The 21,095-nt window shown below is 48.7% G+C and overlaps 2 protein-coding genes across 7 annotated transcripts in view; one reads left to right on the top strand and one right to left on the bottom strand.

Annotated features, from left to right (window-relative positions):
* Nucleotides 1-1,560: 1,560 nt before the first annotated feature.
* Nucleotides 1,561-12,837, top strand: FGF16 (fibroblast growth factor 16). Its single transcript, XM_072335773.1, is given in 4 exon segments — nucleotides 1,561-1,624; nucleotides 1,627-2,070; nucleotides 7,788-7,891; nucleotides 11,869-12,837. Coding segments are annotated over 4 exon segments (858 nt in total). The 3' UTR covers nucleotides 12,115-12,837.
* Nucleotides 12,838-16,818: 3,981 nt separating this feature from the next.
* Nucleotides 16,819-21,095, bottom strand: part of ATRX (ATRX chromatin remodeler) — a 75,780-nt gene continuing 71,503 nt past the window's right edge. For all 6 annotated transcript variants that reach the window (XM_072334950.1, XM_072334947.1, XM_072334953.1 and 3 more), the window contains 2 exons: nucleotides 20,524-20,652; nucleotides 16,819-19,719 (listed from right to left, as the gene is read on the bottom strand). In XM_072334950.1, coding sequence (XP_072191051.1) covers nucleotides 19,441-19,719; nucleotides 20,524-20,652 — 408 coding nt within the window. In that variant the 3' untranslated portion in view covers nucleotides 16,819-19,440. The remainder of the gene's footprint in view (nucleotides 19,720-20,523; nucleotides 20,653-21,095) is intronic.

Here is a 21,095-nt window from a genome sequence, read left to right as displayed (position 1 = left end):
AACCAGATCCCTCACCCTCTGCAGATGCACGTGTGGATATTCCATGTGGTAATATCACAATTTCCTTCAGGTCTTCACAACAGAGAACTGCCTGGGCCTGTGGGAAAAGAGGACTGTATGTCATGGCCCTTTCTCCCACTGCCCTGGGGCAGGTGCGGGGAACAGCAGCTTTGAGACCTCCTGAGAGTCCCTCTAAGGGGGAAGAGTTCCCTTGAAGTGAGACCCGTGAGGGGACAGAGTGCAGAGGGGAACACTGCTGATGGGGAGAAGACCTACAGAGGGGTGAGTCCTCGTGAACAGAGCTGCCTACTGATGGGGAGATCCACCATAGGGATGACTTGTAAGGGAACAGATCGTCTGACAGGGAAAGCCAAGGGCAGAGACCCACTGAGAAAAGACCTGCGGAGGTCTGAATCCTCCCAGCGGGAACGACCCCTGAGGAGAGGGAAGATGGCTGAGGGGCAACCTGTGAGGGGAGAGAACACCCGCTGAGGGGAAGAGACCCGCAGAGGGGTGAGGCTTCCTGAGGTCAGCTACCTGCTGACGGGAAAGCCGTGAGGGGAGAAACCCTCTGATGCGGAGAGTCTCGCTGAAGTGCGAGTCCTCCTGAGGGGAGAGACCCACCGAGCGGAAAAACGATCCTTCTGCTCTGGCTACTTTGAAGAGCCACCGAGGCTGTGGCACGGGGGGACCCAAGCATCAGAGCTGGTGTGCTCGCGGGTTCTTTGGGGGAATTGCCCCTGATTATTTCCGGCCCATCGCGGGGCACCGTGGAACGAAGTCCCGCTCCCCGATTGCGGGGCAGGCGGCCCCGAGCAGCGGCAGCGGCGCGAGCAGCAGCGCCGCCTGGCGGGCAGGGCGGCGCGGGGCCGAGGAGGCGCGGGGCTGAGGCACGGCCCCCGGGCTTGGTGTTCTCCCTCCCCTCGCTGCCCACACGTCTCCTCGTGCCTGACTCCGTCTGTCTGCGGCGGCAGCTGCTGCCACGGATACGGTGTCGGAGAGCCGGGGAGGGCGCGGAAACACCTGTTTCCAACATGAGGAAGGTGGGGAGCGGGCCCGCGGCCGTCCTGGGGAGCGCCCGCCCCGGCCCCTCAGCGCCCGCCGCTTGTAAACCCGTCCGTAAAACCCGCGGGATCGCTTTTCAGAAAGATCGCTTTCAGCGCGTACGCGTCCCGCTGAGAAACGCTCCCTGAGCCCTCTCGTATCTCCACTGTGCCCTTACAGCGGGGTGGGGGGCACGGCCGGGCCCGGGGGAGGGGAGCGCCCAGGGGGGTCAGGAGGGGACGGAGCGGGGCAGCCGGGTGTGCGGGATCCGGGCTTCCAAGGCGGCGCGGACCTGCCAAGAACCGCTGCGCCTCTCTGCAATGTGTAGCTGTGAAGCTTTTTCCTGCCTTTTTTTTTTTTTTTTTTTTTTTTTTTTTTTTTTAATAATAATAATAATAAAAGAGGGAGTGAAGCTTGAAAAAAAAAAAAAAAAAAAAAAAAAAGCCAACCACAAATGGATTGAGAAGAAAAAAAAAAAAAAAAAGAAAAGAAAACCACAGCCCATAGCCAAAGGGGATGCCAGTGAGGTGTGGCTTGCATTTAAATATCCAATATGTCAATGTAAGGGGAGTGTGTACGTATATAAGTGCGGTTTACATCCGAGCGCGGGACACATCCAGCGATGGGAGGCGCGGGCAGCGCGGCGCAGGGCCGGGGCCGGCAGCGTGGGGCCGGGCGGCAGCAGCCCGCGCCCTGAGGGGCCGCTCGGCGCTCGGAGGCCGCTCCGCGGGGCCGGCCCTGGCCGCGGCCCCATGGCCGAGGTGGGCGGCTTCCTGGGCGCTCTGGACCCCGACCTGCACGGCTTCCCTCCGGCGCTGGGCGGGCTGCCCCTCGCCGACTCTCCCGGCTTCCTCAACGAGCGCCTGGGGCAGATCGAGGGGCGGCTGCAGCGGGGCTCCCCCACCGACTTCGCGCACCTCAAGGGCATCCTGCGGCGACGGCAGCTCTACTGCCGTACCGGCTTCCACCTGGAGATCTTCCCCAACGGCACGGTGCACGGCACCCGGCAGGACCACAGCCGCTTCGGTAAGGGCGCGGCGCGGCGGCAGGTGCCGGCCCGGCAGGTGCCCGTTCGCTGCCCGGGGCGGGGGAACGAGCTTCCCGACACAGAGCTCGTTCCCCGGCGATACGGGCGCTTTTATCTGCCGTTCGCAGTCCTCCCGACGCGCAGCCTTTCCGCAGGTGCACAGAAACGTGTCCTAGGAAAGAGGGGAAAAAAAGGCGGAGGAGGGGGGGGGGGGGGGCGCGGGGTGCGCAGCCGAGCTCTGTCTGTGCCGCTGAAGGTAACAGCAAAAGAAAGGAGGGAGCGCGTTGGAAAATGAAATTCCCGGCTTTTTCTATCTTTCTTTCTTTCACCTTTGTTTTGGCCACCGCAGGTATCTATGAGCTAATATGATTCTTCCCCTTGCATGAATCTCACTAGAAGCGTCTCCCCTGAAGCAGGCAGGGATCGGCTGGCTGGATTGGTGTCAGAGCTCGGTTCTGGGAAGCTGTTGGAAAGGAGAGGGGAAGCCAAAGGGGGACAAATGCTTAGGGGACCTCTAAAAGGAGAAGATGGAACAACAGGCAGAGCGCTGTGGATTTACCTTGCTGTCTGGGATAAAGCTGGAAGACTTGAGAGCCCGTATCAGTGTCACACAAGAGTAGGGATCTTTAATGAGAGCATATGTAATCTTCCAAAAATGCATCCCAAGCCACAAGCAAAGGAGTACAGTAAGTTTGAGCACAGCTAAGAAAAATTCCCGCTATTTCAGCATCTAGTGCAGGTGTCTGGGTAAGCTATCAACAAGTCCCACGCCGCTGATCTCAGCTTTGTTGTCAACAGGTTGCAAGAAGCGTTTGCGAGACTTTGTTAAAGTTTTCAAGCGATTTAACTCCTTGCTGAAGGGAATTCTTTTTTGACCTTAACTGTTTGCAACCGGTCCTTTCTGATTCTTCAGGAACACTGCTGCTGATGCTGCAGTTGTTGTTAGGTTAAGGCAGGTTTTTGGAACGATTGGAAAAGCTTATCTGCGAACTGTGCTTTTCCATAAACACCAGGTGTGTGTGTAGCGTGTCCTTGCCTAAATCAACAAGAAAGTCATAACCTGCAGGTCAGAGTAAGGTACTAGTAGGCTCATGGGGCAAGTGTTCTTTAATTACCCCCGAAAGACACATATCTTTAACCTTTTAAAAGAAACTGAAAGCAAACCCACGGCATCTGTTTGCTTTTTAGTTTAATCTGCCACGTAGCCTTTATATCAGTTCTTTTTACCTATCTTTATACGGTAAACTGTTTCAGATGGCAGTGCTCCTCTCAGTTCCATTTCTTTAACAGCTGAATGCGTTTCCAAACAAACTTTGGAAAAAAAAATGCATTAAACGGGCTAAAACTTTTCATGAATTTTGCGCACTTAAGCTTAAGTCACACAGTGTGTTCAATAAATCGAAGCACTGGCATTCCCTAAGTGTTTTAGCAGTCAGCATCCAGCTACGTAAACTAGACCAGACTTCAGATATAAAATATTATAGTTTTCTGCTTCAGGGTTTTCCCAAAGGCAGTGTAAAATAAATAGTTATTTGTTGTAATTGCATGACAAAGCCCCGAAGGATTAGACTGGAATCCTCCTGTTCAGATAAAGTTGGACTGAACCTCGCTTCAGCAGAGACTCAAAGCAATAACGTATTGGCACACAGTATTCACCATCTGCGTTCAGTAGCCATGAATATTTAAATTCCAATGTTACTGGTATGGTTCACATTAGGATGTCATGTATCAATGCATTCCTAAATTTTGCATGCAACAGTCAGAAAGCAGTAACTCCTTGCAGAAATAGGCAGCCCCTACGATTCTGGGGGACTACAAAACTACAGGCTGAGAGGTTTTCAGGGTAGCGGTTTAAAGCTGCCTGAAATCTAGGGGCACCCAGGGAAATAGAAATCCAGTAGGATGGTTTGCTGGATCTAGCACACGTGGCTGGAAGCTGCTCCCTGATCACATTGGTGTATTATTCATCCATGCTTGCTCCACAGATGGCTCCTTGGGATGCCACCGCAAAGGCATGCATCCAGCTGCAGATGGGACGTAGGTGGAAACTGGACTTTGTATCCCCATCTCTGAGTGCTGGAAAGCATTCAGGAAAAAAGGCAGACAGTATCTGCACCCTCCCATGCACAGTCAGCCCTGAACTTACCAGACTTACAGAGAAATCTTCCAGAAAGAAAAAGAATGAGCCAAAGCCCCGATGGTACAGAATAGAGTACGAAGGGAGGGAGTCATTTGTACCACACATTTCAAGGCATACGCTCATGGGACACTGGAAAAGTTGCAGCAGCATCTACCCACAGAGCCCAAGCAATCACAGGAGCCGCTGCCTCTCATCTGTTGATTGGAGCTTTCTGAAGTCACACCTGTCTTCTGGAATGTGACATTTTATACTTGCATATACAGTACATACAAGAATATGTATATACAGATTCATACAAGAACAACAGCGTGCAGCTTATTTTTCCTAGAAGAAGCTTAGTGCAGGGTGAAGCCCTCCAGGACTGCTGGAAGAAAGCTCTTTTAGACTAAATGAGTGCCCAAATGAGTTCTCTGAACTGGCAGCTCCATCTAAGCCATTCCAGGAAAAAAAAATGGAAGCATTTTAAAAATCATGTCTGTTCTCACTGTGTGTGCTAGTGACCTTCCTGCATAAAGAAATAAAGGACGGTCAAAGGCTGGAGAGGGTTTGGACTGACATCAACACCCCTATGGGAAGAATCCTGAGAAGAGAAGTGAGATAAGTTCCCCAGGGAAATCTCTACCACCAGCAAGCACTCACTTTCTGCCTTGTGTCTGTTTTACACCAGCATTCAACAGGTGACTCCAAGGGTGCTACTCTTCACTGCAAGTAAATGGAAATGGCCTTGAGTTTGTACTGGAGACCGATAAAGGGAGAAAAGCAAAGCTCTTCTTGGGTACAAGTCTGGTAGTGGACCTGTAACAGAGTCTCTTAGAGAAGCCAGTGAAACCTCCAGAGAAGGTTTTGCAATAGATTTTGACATTCAAACTCTGGTGCACCTGTTACTGAACAGTTGTTGAGTTTTTTTAGCCAAAGCTTTGAGTTTGTAGACATTAATACAACATCTGAGGTTGTTTCTGTAGTCCCACTCGTCAATATAGTTGTGTGTGAAGGGACAGGTGCAAGGAGCTGAATTGTTCTTTGAGGGATAGTTTATAGTAATGCGAGAGCGCGTGGGGCTGGCTGCAACAGAGCTCAGGAGATTACAGGGTGCTTTGGTGTGAAATGAATCCAGTTGGAGTCTTAATCAAATCTCACCAAATATCATCGAGAAAGTCTCAAAGAACAAACAGAATGAATAATGGAAGCGTGAAAAACGAGGCGAGTCCTGGGGGGAGGGAAAAAGAGAAAGGGAGAAAGTAGTTTTAAAAAGGGAGGTCTACCATGAAAACACGCTGCTACAACTTGAGAGAAAATTCTCCATCTGTCCCCAGTGGCTGCTCCATGTGCTACTGCAGATCACGTGTATGAAGCTGCAATTCTGCCTAGTAATTGGAGTGAGTTAAGGACAGGGTGGGTATCTGCCCACATCTTTTCAGCCTTCACTCTGTCTCCTGACTTCGGTGGGTTTAAGTTACGTTCTTAATGCTATTTCATCATAGTTACCTTCATTGTACACCTTTCTGTGCCGCTCAGAGATGAGAAAAAGGGAGTATTACAAGTGATGTTGTCAGAAGGGATCATCACAGACCCACCTTGAAGAAGCTGTTTCCAAGGACAGTGAGCATTGACCTCATCTGCTCCAGATGAGAGGTCTCTCCCCCACTCAGAGAGGGGGTCAGTGCTGCCCCTGGGTTGCCCATACCGAGTCTGTGGATTCCTGGGTTCAGGTGCCATTATTAGGTATTAGTTTTTACTTTGTTCTTCTGAATATTAGTACCGCTATTCAAAAAGAGGTGAGAGAAGTTATCATTATTCAGAAGCAGTGGCTGACATCGTGTCTGTAGTGCAGGTGGGAACATGGGAGCGTGCAGCAGTTCAGTGACTTGCTCCATGTTTCAGGAGGGGTGGGTAGTGGAAGCAGAAGAAACCCTTCAATCTGCACCTCTTACCTCCCAGGTGATGCTTCTCAGATACGAATACCCAAAGCCAGATGCAATATGAGCAGAGCCAGGTCCTGGTTTGCCTGCTTGGCTTGTGAAAGTACTGCCTGCTGGCAATGTGTCCCCAGGGGTGAAGGAAAAGGAAAGAGTCAGCTCCAGAAAGTCAATAATTCTGGATCCTGCTGGAGAACCTTGAAGAAAACAGAGGACATTTGTAAAGACTATGCTTGCTTTTTTCTTCAGAGGATCAAAAAGGCAATGTGCATCCATCACCACAAGCCCAAAGAAGGACAGGTTGTTCTGCTCTTAGCGTGGCTGAGCAAGCATTTCAGCTGGGAAAATTCCTGCACTGATCTAAGAAAGTGTTTTCTGTTTGTTTCCATGCTTGTTTCGAGGAATTCCAGTTCTTAAGTCCATATTTTGTCTCCACTGCGCAGCACCTTTTGTCTCCAGGGAGTTCTGAATTGGACATGCAAGCTGTAGAGTAGGCAAGGCAAAAGGAGGACAGAAGGCCTGACGTGAGGCAGAAAGAGGAATTCCTGCCCCTAGCACGGCTGCCAGAATCTGCCTGACAATCTGCGCTGAGCAAAGGTGTCCATCGCCATGTATCTGCCCTATATTTAGGTGGTGACACGGTTCCCCTCTGAAAGTCACCACATCCACACCTGACCAAGCAGAAGATACATTTCCAGAGCTGAGAGCTGACTGCCGCTGAAGTCAGCCGGCTCAGGTGGCCGTGTGTCACGCGGTGATTTTAGGCCAAGGCATACATTTAAGAGGATCAGGAGGTAACCTGATCGGAGCAGTAAGGGGCAATTGCTCAGGACTGGACATTTTGGGAGCTATATTAAGACACCTGGAGCCAAGCTAAAGGTTAGAGCAACTTTGTCCTCTTCAATAGAGGAGACGTCTTTCCTATTCATTAGACATACCTGGGATGGTGAAAATCCTCTTCCTCTACTGCTACCTAAGCACTGAACCTCTAGACCAGCAGCAGGTTCACGGGGCAGGAGGGCGTTTCTGGCCAAGACGATGTCTGGGAGGAACAACAGCAGCTCCCCAGCACCGACAGCCATGGAGGAAGGTGCATTTTAACCTGCATGTATCTGAAGTTTGGCTTTATCCAGGACAGCTGTATACATGTGGAGACAGCAACTACCTCACTGGAGCTGCAGGAACAGGGAAGCCCTCACAGACACCTCTTTACTGCCTTTTCCCTTATTACTATTGTAATGATTACTTGAAAGTGTGTGGGACTGTCTTCTCATACCAGAAGCCCAGTGAGGACAAAGGTCACTTTGCTTTTGGTGGAGAAACCCAGTGTGGTGATAGGCTTCAAAAACTGCTAATTGAGCAAGCACAGATGTCTGTATTTGTCTTTTTTTATGTGTGACAAAAGCAATATCAGTCCTTTTCTCATGAGGAAAGGTAATTCCTCTTGGACAAACCAAGTTCACGATGCTGGGGAGAAATGGATTAAAAACTTACAAGACTGCATGCGTATACGAGTACAGATTTAAGAACTGTGCAGTTATAGGTAAAGCAAACAGGGTCTGGAAGAAGCTCTATAGCTGGAAAAGCTGTTTGGTGTTTGTCACTTGGGCCTGGTGTCAGCTTTATCATCTGTGTGATTTGCTTTGCTTTTCTGTTTCAGGGATTTTGGAGTTCATCAGCCTGGCGGTGGGGCTGGTTAGTATCCGTGGGGTGGATTCGGGACTCTACCTCGGCATGAATGAGAGAGGGGAGCTGTATGGGTCGGTAAGTTTAAGATCTCGTGGTGATTGCAACTCTATATAAGAGATGCAGCAATATGGGCTGCGAGGCTTCTCTGGTGTTACAAGCTATACCTGTCACAGGCCTCTGAAGCCCTTGTGATGCCACATGCTTCCATCTCACCCACTGCTTTTACTGTGTAAATGACAGCTGTGATGTATGGGGACACAGTGAGGGGGACACGTGCTGTGATGGTCCGTGTCAGGGTGCAGCCCCTGAAGCGCTGTGCACAGGAACCATTTGTGGCAGTGCCTGGAATGCTGTGGGGTTTGTTGTGGTTCTGCCTTTCAAAAACAGAACAGGAATGGTCAATTAAAGGTGGGGGTTTGGAAATGCTGCATAAAACTGGGTGCTAATGGTGTGGTTTCATGATTAACATCAGCTTTATTGTCCACACGATAGGGATCTGCATGTATCTGCAGATCTGACGTTTATATTAGAGCTCTCTAATGGAAGCTGAAAGTGTGGTCTCAGTGCTGTTTTTGTTGTAACATTCTGTACAACCCCTTCTGGGAGTTCGGGGAGTTTCTCACAACTATCTGGAAGTGCCCTTTTCAGACTTGAGTTTTCCTGTGCTTTGCCAAAAGCCACATGTAAACTTCTTGCTAGTTTCTCTCAGCAAAAGCTCCTTGATACCTATAAAATCCTCCCTGGCATCACCCGTAGGATATCCTGCCTCATTCAGCACTGCTGTAGGATACACAAAGCACAAATACCCTGTTTCCAATCCAGGCTTAGGTTTAGAGGGAAAGTTTGTCATTTGCTCCCTTGATTTGGGATGTGCCTTAGAGCTGCGGTTCCCTGCTCTGGCAAGCAGCTCGTGCTGTAATAGAACCAGCAGAAATACACTTTGCTGCTTTTCTGCCCAGCACTATGGAACTTGTAATGCCCTTTATCCACACTAAGCTAGCCCCAAAAAGAGTGCCTCTGTTGGGGCTCTGCTGGATGAAACAGCTGCATGCAGAGCAAGCACTGTGCAAAGGTGGGCCAGGGCTGCAGAAAAAGGGAGCTATGCTGGCACTGTGGTCAAAACGCCAAGTCTTACTAGCTACATTTAATCAACCTAAAGGTTAATTTAATTTAATTCCCAATTATTTAACTCAGTTCAATATAAAATAATTATTGTTAGTTAGCTGGAGGAATCGCTTCTATTTTGAAAACTTAGTTGCATTCTAGGTAGCTTTTATTAGGGTAAACTTCCTGTTTGATGGACTTCAGTGCTGCCCGCTGCTTCTACTCCTACCCATCACCTGCCTGTGGCTTTTTCAAAGCGTCTTTCAAGCTCACAGCACTGCACTGTGTGAAGATACAGGTTTTTAAGGGTAGATCACAGTAAACTGGGAGCGAAATAAAATAACCCAGTTTGAAAGCAAAGTGGAAGGCACGCACTTCCTCTGACCAAGTCAGATTGACCTCATAGCGTAGAAATTGCAACTTGTGTACCGTGCATACAGAGAAGCCTTCACATAAACTCTGCGTAGAGAACAGTAACAATCAGCCATGAGTTACTGTCACCTTTTCTTATCCCGTTCCCATCTATTGCGACTGCAGCATGCAGTCCCCTTTGCTCCTTTTGAGATACAGATGCTGAATTCTATATGAGAGAATCAAAGAGCAGCATGGATTGTTTACCCTTCTTTCTCCACTTCACTACTTCAACACCTACTCTCAATAAAAATTAAGTGCAAGACTGATAGAAAGCCACCAGGATTCCATAAGACAACCCAGATATTTTAAACCACACTTCAGAATCAACCACACAGCAGCATCACTGCTCAGCTGCACTGTCACACCGTGAGGCTGTTCAGCAGCTCCTGGAATTGTAGCTTTTACTCCTGCCTGCTGAAAATGAGGGCACAAACTTGCTTATATCCTTTGCTTTCAAAGGATATGAGCCCTGCAGCACTGATCATGAATCAACAGAGTTAATTTAATTCTAGGGCCTGTCTTAATGCTATGTCATAGAAATAACAAAAATACAATTTTACAGCACTGGAATCCTGGAAACAGAATTGGCCTTAAGACGCAATTATGGGAGCTCTCTGTCACTGCATCTTGTGCATGAAATACACCAGGCAGCAGCGTTAGCATTACAATGGTGTTTTTAAGATTTCAACAAGTTTACTATTTCCCTCTGTGCTGAATTAGCACCATCAAACATCAGTGCTGCTCCCACTGGGACAAGGCTCCTCGGCAGCCAAGTCCCAGCCTTTCTGTTCCACTGACACTGACTGTGCTAGGAGAGCACGTGCTCACATGGCCTCAGGAATAGTGAGGACATCCCAGTGCTGGGAAGAAAAAAAAATGACATAGAATCATAGAATTACCCAGGTTGGAAAAGACCTTGAAGATCATCAAGTCCAACCGCAGCCTAACCATAGTACCCCAACAACCCTCTGCTAAATCACATCCCTGAGCACCACATCCAAACGGCTCTTAAACACATCCAGGGATGGTGACTCAACCACCTCCCTGGGGAACCTATTCCTACCCTTTCTGTAAGGAAGTGTTTCCTAACGTCCAACCTAAACTTACCTTGGCGCAACTTGAGGCCATCCTGCAGTCACCTCAGACTGAAAACATTTCATGCCACCATAGCTCCTCCAAGCAACCCCAGAGCAGCAGGCGCCGTGCAGGGACAAGGCGGCAGCTTCCCGTGTGCGCTGAGCAGGTGCCATCCTGGGAGATGGGGGCAAGCCACATTCACTGATAGGTCTGGGAAGAGAAACCTGCAGTTCCCCAGGTCTCAGGTGATGAGAGCTGTGGCGCTGGCTCTTGGAGGACTCACACATTACCTCAGGGTTGATTTAATTGGCAGCAAAACATTCAAAACAGGTTCTGAGTGCAGGTGAGCTCCCGTATCTTATTACAAAACGTCTACTGCAGGCAATAACATTTACTTAGCACTTAGTACAGCACAGATAAGACACATTCCCTACCCAAATAGTTTACTGTGTGGGTACAGTGTTTGTAATATTACAACATCCTACGTCTGCAGACTGCCTTTCATCTGGAAGCCTCCAGAGCCCCTCCTGGGCCATACCCGTAGGGGACACCAGGTCCTCAGTGGAGCACAGTCCCAGAGCTGGCAGGGGGAGATGGGGGGAGCGAGAGGAGCCCACATGGCGTCTGGGTGACGGGCACAGCCTGAAAGCTGTCATGTGCTGCTGTTCCCCGGGTGAGGGTCAGAGCGGCTGCGGCTGTGCAACACCAGTGGCATCCATCCACCAAGCCCAGCACGGGATGCCTCAGCCACGCGCTGGCCCTGTGCCACTGCTGGCACGCGCTCGTCGCATCACCTATCGCCGCCGTAAATCTTCCCAGGTTAGGCATCCAGACCTCCCTGAGTCTTGTTATGGCCTCACATCACAGCTATCTGCTGCTTCAGAAGATGAAAGGCCTGAGGAATGCTTTCATTCATGTTACAGTGTATATTATTATGTGCCTTGAACTTTCAAAGTGGCGCTCGCTGCTGTTCAAACCGTTCCAACGCAGGGCTCTCTGGTCCTGCCGGGAGCTGCCCCTTGCAAGGAGCACACTTGCTGTGTGCACGTGGCTGCAGCCCTGCATGGGCACCCCCTGCACAGCACACAGGTGCCGGCATCACCACCGGTCCCACAGCAGCCTCCACATTCACACCTCAATCGCAGACACCTGGCTGCCAGGCTCAGAGTTTTGCAGCAGCCTGATGTTGTTTCTAACAGCAAACCTCTGCAAAATGCACACCCACATTCTCCTTCCTCCTCCTCCTTCAGAGGCCTTTGAATCCAGGCACGTGCCGGTTTCCAGCTCTCACCCACAGGGATGATCACAGTCTCCATCCTCAGGGCAGCCAGCAGCAGGTTGCTAAGAAAAAAAACAAACCACCATAGAATAACAAAGTGGAGGAAATAGCGAGATTTCTTTATTTCTTTTTCTTTTGACACGTATCTTTCTCTTCTCCCACCTCTGCCCTAACGCAGAAGAAGCTCACAAGGGAGTGTGTTTTCCGAGAGCAGTTTGAAGAGAACTGGTACAACACGTACGCCTCAACGCTCTACAAGCACCCGGACTCGGAGAGGCATTACTACGTGGCTCTGAACAAGGACGGCTCCCCCCGCGAGGGGTACAGGACTAAGAGACATCAGAAATTCACTCACTTTTTACCAAGGCCCGTGGACCCTGCCAAAATACCTGCAATGTACAGAGACCTCTTCCACTACAGGTGATGTTTCCTGCAGCTGCCCCGTCAATGTACATACTTGGGCTCCCAAGCTTTTTCCCAGAGCACTCTATTAATAGTCATTCCATCGTTCCTGTAAATGTAGATGACATAGGAAAGCACTTACGTTGAATCCAGACACTGCTGTTCCTCCTTGTTTCAAGCGTATATCGAACCTGGGTTATTTATGGGGGTGGGGGTAGGGGAAGGGAGGGAACCCTACATATAATCTTTCATTTTCGTTCACTTTCTTTACTTGGTGGCTGTAAGAGAAGCCAAATAGTCAGTGTTATGGTTGCTTAAAAGAACAAGCAGGCAAGCAAACTTGTTAACCGGGGTGGAGGGGGGAAAGGAACAACTAGAACTGAAGAGAAGGAAGGAAAACAAAAGACCACAGAACTGCTCCAGGCGCTTCTGACGAGCTCGGGATGGTTTCTGGCTAAGAAGCAGCCTTTCAGATGGCGCCCTGCTGCAGCGGCCCAGCGCTTTGCTACAGGGATGATGCTACGTGGACTGGTCCTGGCGTGGGGGGTTTTTCCTGCTGTTGGGGTGGGAATGGGGCGAGGAACATTATTCAGATGTAAGCATGGATACTGTGCATAGGGACAAAACTATTTATAAAATGTATATGATATTTATTTTATATATTTATTTATTTCAAAATAATTTTATTTTTAATGAAAGATGCTATGACCGGATTTTCATCAGGAAGAATAAGGTCCTACTGAAACAGGAAAAAAAAATAATGAGTTTTAAGAGCTTATTGGCAATAAAATTGTCTTTATATTGTAGATTTCTTGCTAGCCCTATTTTTTTTGGCACTCCGTAATGACGAACCCAGTATTTTCTGATCGATACAAGCACCTTCTATAAAAAGGCTTTGGATGGTAAAGATAAATGTTATAAACATGTACAAGGGAAACATCAAATGTACAGCTGGAACGGACCTGGCAAGCGTGAGCCCAGTGACGTGAGCGGCTGGACATCCAACATACGCTGGACCTGCAGATCCAGTCCTCCCCTCTGTGGCAGCAGGGACAAAAGAGGCCGTCAGGCCAAGCAGCAGCACAGCACAGCACAGCCCTGGAAGACACAGGTGGGATTGCCCAGGAGCACGCCTCGCTGCTGCGCTGAAAGGAACCTCACAGGCAGCGCCCTCATGTCCTTGCTGGGGTTGTCCTTACCACAACTTCACTTCTCACCTCTTACAGCTTCTCAGCCTCCACTTTGCAAAGCCATTTGGGTGCAGCTTCAGCCTCTTCAGCTTTACTCCCTGAATCTCCAGAAGGAACAATCCAGCTTCTTCATGCCCCACGTGCTGCTCGCGAGGCGGCCGCTTTGGGGCCCGGTGCTCCCAGCCACCTTCTGTCCTCCCTGCCACCTCCCGGGTCCCCGCTGCAGCATTTGCTACCCAACGTCACAGCCGGGGCCGCAGCTGTCACAGACAACAGTCTGCAGATTGCAATGAAAAGATTAAAGGAGCTTTACCTTGAATGATCTAGACACGGAGGAATTTAATCCCGTCTTTGAAATAAAAAATGTTTATTTACCTTTTTCCTCTGAGTCATTGCTGAAACATCTAATCCGCAGCAGCCATGTCAGGAGCACCAGCCTTCATGCAAAGTGTCCTAAAATGTACTTTTGACCTTAGCAAAGGGAAAACTCAGCTCTCCAGCTTCACTCTGCCGCCTTTCCGCCGCCACCCTGCAGCACCGTCTGCATCCCCGCTGCTCACAGCTGTCTGGGGAGGCAAATCCCAGAGGGGCTGCTGCGGGAAGGGGCCATTGACCCTCATTGCTGGCTGTCCGCAGCCAGTGCTTTCCTTTACGCATGAACAGAAGGTTAACTCTGTTTCTCCACCAACGAAGGTAAAGCCTGATGTGAGCAATGCCAAGTTGGTGCTTTTTGACAACCTGAAAGAGATCTGATTTGGCCCACGCCACTGAACTGGTCCTCCAACGTCAGGATCCAGGACTGGACTTGGAAGGAGGCTCCTGCTGCTAAGGGACGTGTGGGAACAAGAGCGACGGCACAGAACTCCTGTTCGGGATCTGGGTTCAAAAAACAGCATTTGTAAACAGCAAAATGTGCAAAGAATTCACCAAACACCATTTGTAGAGGTCGGTACCATTTCTCATGCGGGACATTCTTTAAAGGGGAAATTCAGCATTGTTTAATCCCACTGTAATGGTAACTTCCAGCAGGAATTTACTGAGTTAGGTTCTGGTTCAGCAAAATACTTAAACGTATGAGTAATGTGACTGAACTGGGACCTTAGCGGCAGTGGAATCGATGACCACAGACTTTGCCTGTGCTCTGAGCTGCACTGGGTGAGGCCAGCCATGCACAGCATGTGCAGTACTTCTCTTCCCCTTTGCGTGTGCATGCAGACACACTCACCCCTTGTGTGCTGAGGCAGAGCTGACCACCATCACCTTCAGCCGCTTGTCCTGCCAGCACCCAAGCCTGCGGTTTGGGGCCACCCAGTGCCTCTGCAGGAGAGAAGCAGAGGGGACCTGCCTCCCCTACAGAACACAATGGAGAGCCCAAAGCCCTGCAAAGAAGTTGAGAAAGTCTGTGCTGAAAGGTGAGGAAGGTGCCCTGCTGGCTGCGTGCTGCCTCACTGAGCAGAAAGAGATGCACGATGGCTGCCAGCAGCGGCCAAGACATTCCTGAAAGGACATCTGGCAACAGCACAACCACAAAGGAGAAGGGCCAGAGTTCTTGTTGGTAGCGAGGCACGGACACCTGCATCCCTCAGGCAGTGCTGGTGGGACAAGCCCGGGACCTACCTGATCTCAGGGGTGACGTCCTCTCCCCCATCCCGGCAGCTGGAGCTGACTCCCAGACTGGAGGGTTTGTGGAAGTATTGGCCATCTGGAAGGCAGGAGCAGTCTGCAGGGCAGCGCCTGTCCGTCACTCCAGAAAGCTTCACACACACAAAGGCACTGCGAGGAAATAAAGCCAGGTTACTGAGTGCTCCCCCTGAGCCCCAGGACACAGAGCACACTAAGGATAGTAACTGTGTTACCTGGTGTCTCTGTGCCATTTATCAGCTCGTAGATGTGGGTAAATCACTTCTCTGCCAAGATCTGGCTGGAAAAGCACTGGGTCAGAAGACACACAGTGTGACAAGTGCCGAAAATAATTCTCAGTTCCAGGGCAAACATCCAGCACAGGTTGGTGCACTTCTCCAAACGCTGCCAGCACTGTGGGCAGCCATCCCATAGGGCCCTCCCAAGGGCAGGGCAGCACATGGGGATCGAGGGCAGCGCAGCTCCCTGCGGGAAACACTCTGCGGCCGAGGCTGTACAGACACAGGCCCTGATCCTGATGTTAAGGTAAAGTCACAAACATCTGCAGTCGGGTGGGGAAAGCACACAGCACAAATCAACACAATAGCTGCGATCCGTGTGTCACCAGCAGCCGAAACGCTGCCCTGCTTGGGAATGAGAACATAAAGTCAGAGAGCAGGACTTAAACCAAGCACGTCGCACAAGACTTTGTATTCCTCTCAAAGCAAGGAACTGCTCTGGAGCTGGGAATTGTCACCGTGGGAACCCAAAGCACGCAGTTCTGTACCTGTGCTGTAAAGACCTGTGAGGCCAGACCCACTGAGGCATCCTGTGCTCTTCCTAACCAGAGCTGTCATGTATCTGAGTGCTGCCGATGATCTCGAGGCACAAGAAGCACACGCCTCTGCCTGTGCTGCTTCCAGTGGGTGTCAGCAAGGATCCACAGACAACACACGTTTGTGCAGTTCCATTATACAAACAGGCACTGCACTGCAGTTAAGCTCTGAGTGAAGCCCAGGTACCACACACACCATTTCACACCCAGCATCTCCAACATCTACCAATCACATGCAAAGTCACTGAATACAGAACCCGAGGGGCACCTGGAGGTTGGGCTTTGATGCAGCTGAGCAAAACGGGGACATCCTTTCCTCCCTCCTTCTCTCCCCCTGTGCTCACCCCCAGCCCATCTCACCCTGCCCTGAGCTCTGCCCTTCTCCAGTGCAGCGTCCCCATTTTCAGCCTCAGCTCTTTGCCAAAACCCTCCCACACCTTTCTGCTGTATCCACCCCCCAGCCACCCCCAGCCACTGGGCACAGCAGGAAGGGGGCTCTGGCCTGCCGCAAAAATATTTGATGCTGCTGCTGTACAGCAACAGCCTGCATGGACACAAACCAAGGTCCAGTGCTGGGACAGAAACAAGGGATCCCTCACACCGCAGGACTCAGACCCTTTGCTGCAGAGCTCCTGGGCTGCAGCTGCTGAAGGCAGCTCCACAGCACCTCTAAGCACAGCTGGCTTTCAGCCTTTCACAGCAGCACAGCTGGGCAGGTGAGATTTAATAGCTAAGAAAGTAGCTATGAAGTACAATTAAGGGCTGAAAGACCTATGTTCCTCATTCAAACTAGACAAAGCAGAACTTCCCTTTGCTCTTACTGGCTTGCCACTGCTGGGTGACACCTCGCTGCTCATGGTTTCTAACAGAGCAGCTGCAGAAGGCTCTGCTAATGCACACAAGCTGGAAACCTGTCCCCACAGCTGCCCTCCATACAAATTAACCTCCACGTCCCATAGCAGGAACCTCACTGCAGCAAAACACGAGAGCTTGACTCGCAGCACAGCACCAGCCTGCAATGCTCAACAGCTGAGTTCCTGGGCCACGTCCCTGCGGAGACGATGCGGAACTGCAAAGGTAGCACAAGGCACATAGATGTATTTTGGTCACTTTATTAAATGAGATATTAAATAGTTTAAGGTTCAACTACTAAACAGCACTTTGAATGGTGAAAACACAGATACTTGATTCATACTTGAATGCTTCTTGTCCTTTAAAAACACATCTCCAGTCCTTATATATATTACAAAACAGCCTTATAGGAAGAGGTGACACCTTTTCTATAGTAGTTAAGATATTTAATACAGAACTGAAAAGCCATCTAATAGAAACAAAGGCAAGTCTTCACAGCTGTATGATTTCAGCAGCCAAAGCTGGTTGATGGACTGAAACATTACTATACAACTGGGACAAAACATATACAATATCACAATACTAAGCAAAAACGCTTTACATCCAAAGGAATAAACAGGTTACAAAATGTGGAGAATTTAGCAGGCAAAATTGTATTACAAGCAACATTTTTATTCGTCGTCTTCAGCCATCTCATCTAGTTAAAACATCTAAAACAAATATAAAAATGAGCTTCTTGTTATCCTACTGATGTACTTCTGTCTTTAGATATCTGTTAAAGCTGGATGTTATACTCAAAGCACGTCGTTATGCAGCTAGAATGTCACGTGAGAAACATGTATGCAAAGTGGTCCGAGTTCTATTTCAGCGCCTATCTGAGCTTTCTTCTTATGCATTAATCTTCGGTTATCCCAAGTTTTGTCCAGAATGAAAAAAAATGTGCCGTCAAATGTTGCCTAAAACTTCCACATTTCAGTCTTTTGAGTTACTGTAAAACTCCGTTGAACATTCCCAGGTTTGGTAGAAGATACTTCTCTTATTCGAGACTCTCAGGAACATCAGTGAGAGTTGCCCAGAGTACATTTGCCTTCAAATGTTTGTCTCAAAGTCTCACATTCTCGTATCTCCTAGTGTGAATACGCCTCTTTTGGCTCCCTTCCCCCAGCTTAAACCTAACTGTAGAGCTGGCAAAGCTCCGGAACACAAGAGAGGTTCATTTGTGGCATCTCGTAACAAAGAGTCCACGATGGCATCGTCAGCCTTTGCAACAGATCAGAGAAACTGTCCAGTCACAAGCCAAGTTTTGATCACAACATGAAACGTCACGTAAGATTTGCATGTTTAGATGCAAGAAAACACCCATCTGTCCATCCAGGTCAATCAAGTTCCAGAAGCCAAACCAGTTTCAGTTCATGCCAGCAAGCCAGAAGAGTCCCGCAACACCTACAGCAGATGCTCCCATCCATCCTCCAGAGTTCTCTATGGGTTCCCCATACTCGATACACTGCTGCCCCGAGTGCTTCCTTCCTTTCCTTTCCTCCCAGATGACAAACGCTTTTATTCTCTCGGGGGAAGAGCCAACCAAGCTATATTCAAAAAAAAAGGGCCCTGCTTGGGTTTAGTCAGATCTCCGTGAGCACAAAAACTGTGGCTAAAGAGAGTGTGAATGATGTATAATAGACCAGGAGCTCACCTGCGGGCTATGTAAAAACAAACAAAAATCCTGAGCTCTCTGGGTACTAAGGGATATTTTCACACAAATGAAAGGGAAGGGAGAGGAGCGCACAACCAAAACTCTGGTCTACTAGCGGAGGAAAAGTTACTCCTCTGCCCTGGTACGTTGGGAAGCCGAGAGACCCTTCCAGTAACAAATCAGCAATGGTTGTGCCATTTTAAAGTTGATAATGTAACAGGGTTTGCCCACCGTCACTATTCCAAGCCCCCAAAATACCAGCAATTTTGTTTTCTTGGCCTGTCTCCCGCTGTCGGCAATGGGAAGAGCGAGCAGCACCAGCATGAAGGAGCTAACAGAAATGTGCTTTGCGCTGGACTCTGCAGAGAGCGAAGGAAACACACCTCCAGACCATCAGCTGCTATTCCATCACGTAAAACTGAACATACAAAATGGCAGAAGACTGAAGAAGAACACACTTCTTCCCCAAGTCGTTATTTAAGGCTGTATACACAGTTCCTACATAACTGTGTGACTTAAAAGTTTCAGAGCAGTAGTACTTCAGAATATTGCACTCGTTTCTGTTTCAGAGTGTTTTCAGTTCCTATGCTTCAGCCAGCATAGATGATACAGTATTGAGTCCAGACCTCAGTCAAAAGGAAACTGAATGATTTCTGTTCCAATATTCCCACTAACTTCAAGAAATGGGTATGCAGAAAAGTATTCCATAATTTGAGGAATCAACTCTAATCAAGAACTCAGCTGCGCGCAACTCACAGACGGTAATACTGAAACGTACAGACCTGCAGGCCTTCCTAAGCTTCTCAAATCTGATGATAGCTTCACAGCTACTGAAAGCAAGCGTAGGAGTTTAGACAGGAAACCTGTGGAGATACTACTCTTACGGGAGAACTTGTTTTCACTGAAAACAACTCGGTATCTCCTGTACTCAACACATGTAAGAAGATTCTAGGCAACATCACTGACAAGGGAAAACAGCATGTCCTACTTAAACAAAGCTGAAGCACTAATATGGAACACGGCGTTTCAGGGGACCGACCAATCTTTTTTTTGTTACTGTTTTTATTTTTACAGTTGAGTTCTGTTAAGCCATTGATTCCTAAAAAAATAAAAGTTCTTTCTCTGACTTTAACAATCCTTCAGGCTTTTAGTGCAAAGTCACATAGATTTCCCTTGGGAAGGCCCTGCATTTTTGCCTCTCATTGGGGGTGGTGCTCGCTGTAAAGGCGGCGGCTGCATACCACCAGACACTGACTGATACATTCCTCTCATATCTATCTGTTGGTAGTTGGAAGGATTCATGATTAGATTTGGAGGCTTTGGCATCATGAGATGACTCATTGCTGTCTGCTGGTAAGACATGTGCTGTTGTTGCTGCTGATTGTACTGCTGCTGTAGTCTTCTGTTCATAAGTATCCTCTGAACACAACTGATCAACTGTGAAGGGAAAGCAGAGCTGTTAGAAGTGCACGACCCGTCTCAATGCTGCAAGTATCAAATTCGGAGTTGAAATCAATTTGTTCAGGATAGCACGGTTGAATGAGAAAGCACTATTGCTATCACCATCACTAATGTGATGGTATTCACCAGCTGATTGCTGCAGAAACCATTTGGTAACACCGTTTCGGGCTAAGCTCTCTTCGTGATTTGCCTATTGTATTTCATGCCACATTTGGGTAAGTTCCTACTTGCGCTGTCCTGTGAAATGACTCCCTAGTACAAATTACGGCTTTTTGTGGCAGGTGTTCTTTATCTTTCAAAGTCCTGCATGTGGATCACTGCTGCACATTTGCCTAAGAGAAACTCTTCCAATTGACATCAACTGGGCAACTTTCAGATTCTGAAAAACCTAAGCTAAAAAATGTTACCAATGCCTTCTGTAGGTCATCCTTAGCTCTGGGCATTTAGATTTCTCTTGAAGCTTCACTACTTTCAAGCAAACTACTTCAGCAGAAAAATCTGGTGAGGATTGTTTTGAAATGATCTGCTCACGGCGTCTCCCTCAATGAGGCTGAATAACCTAGCCCAGCACACCGCACAAGACAACAACTCCCAGTGTTACATCATACACACCGCTACTCAATGCCAGCAAACACCTGACCCGTGGAAACACGTCATTTGTGAGTAAGTATTTATGTATCTAAACACAGACTTCTACTCTGTACACACACATGCAAAGTTCACATTCAATATCTCAGTTCAAACTTGGACAGTCGATCAAATAATTATTAGATATTTTACCATCTGTTGTTTAGTAAGGACGTCGTTATAGATGGCTTCTCGTCGCTTAACATCAAGCTCTTGGCTTGCCTGTCTACTTAGGGCCAGGGCCTGCACTTGGCTCTCTGTAAGCGTTACATTCTCTTTCCACTGAAAAGGAAAAAAATGGTCTCAGCGTTAGTCATTCTGACAGGAGCGTAATGGCGACTGAGGTCCTGCATGATGGTCTGGGTTGCATCAGGAGTTAAAGCACAGCCCAGTTCCCAGCAAATGCAGAATTATACCTCCCCAGAGTTAGAACTAAGAGTTAGCAGTTCTTGAAACTACCAGTTGCAGTAACACGTCTAGATTACTGGAAACAAGTGAGAAAGGCGTGAGTCCAAGACAGATATCTAAGGACAGGAAACAGGAAATGCTTCTTATTTCTGTACAATTATTACGCTTATTGTAGAAAGCTGAGATTTTCAGTGCAAAGCCAATAATAATGGTTGAGTGTTAGCCTTGTGAGGCTCTGTGATATCCAGATACCATAAGGGTTACCGCACACTGCAGCAATAAAGGTTAGCACAAACTGGGAACTACTGTCGTTAATA

The sequence above is a fragment of the Excalfactoria chinensis genome, chromosome 4 (genome assembly GCF_039878825.1).
Source record: "Excalfactoria chinensis isolate bCotChi1 chromosome 4, bCotChi1.hap2, whole genome shotgun sequence".
Lineage (NCBI taxonomy): Eukaryota > Metazoa > Chordata > Aves > Galliformes > Phasianidae > Excalfactoria > Excalfactoria chinensis.
Note: the sequence above shows the minus strand (reverse complement) of the source record. Positions and strands in the feature narration are given on the sequence as shown.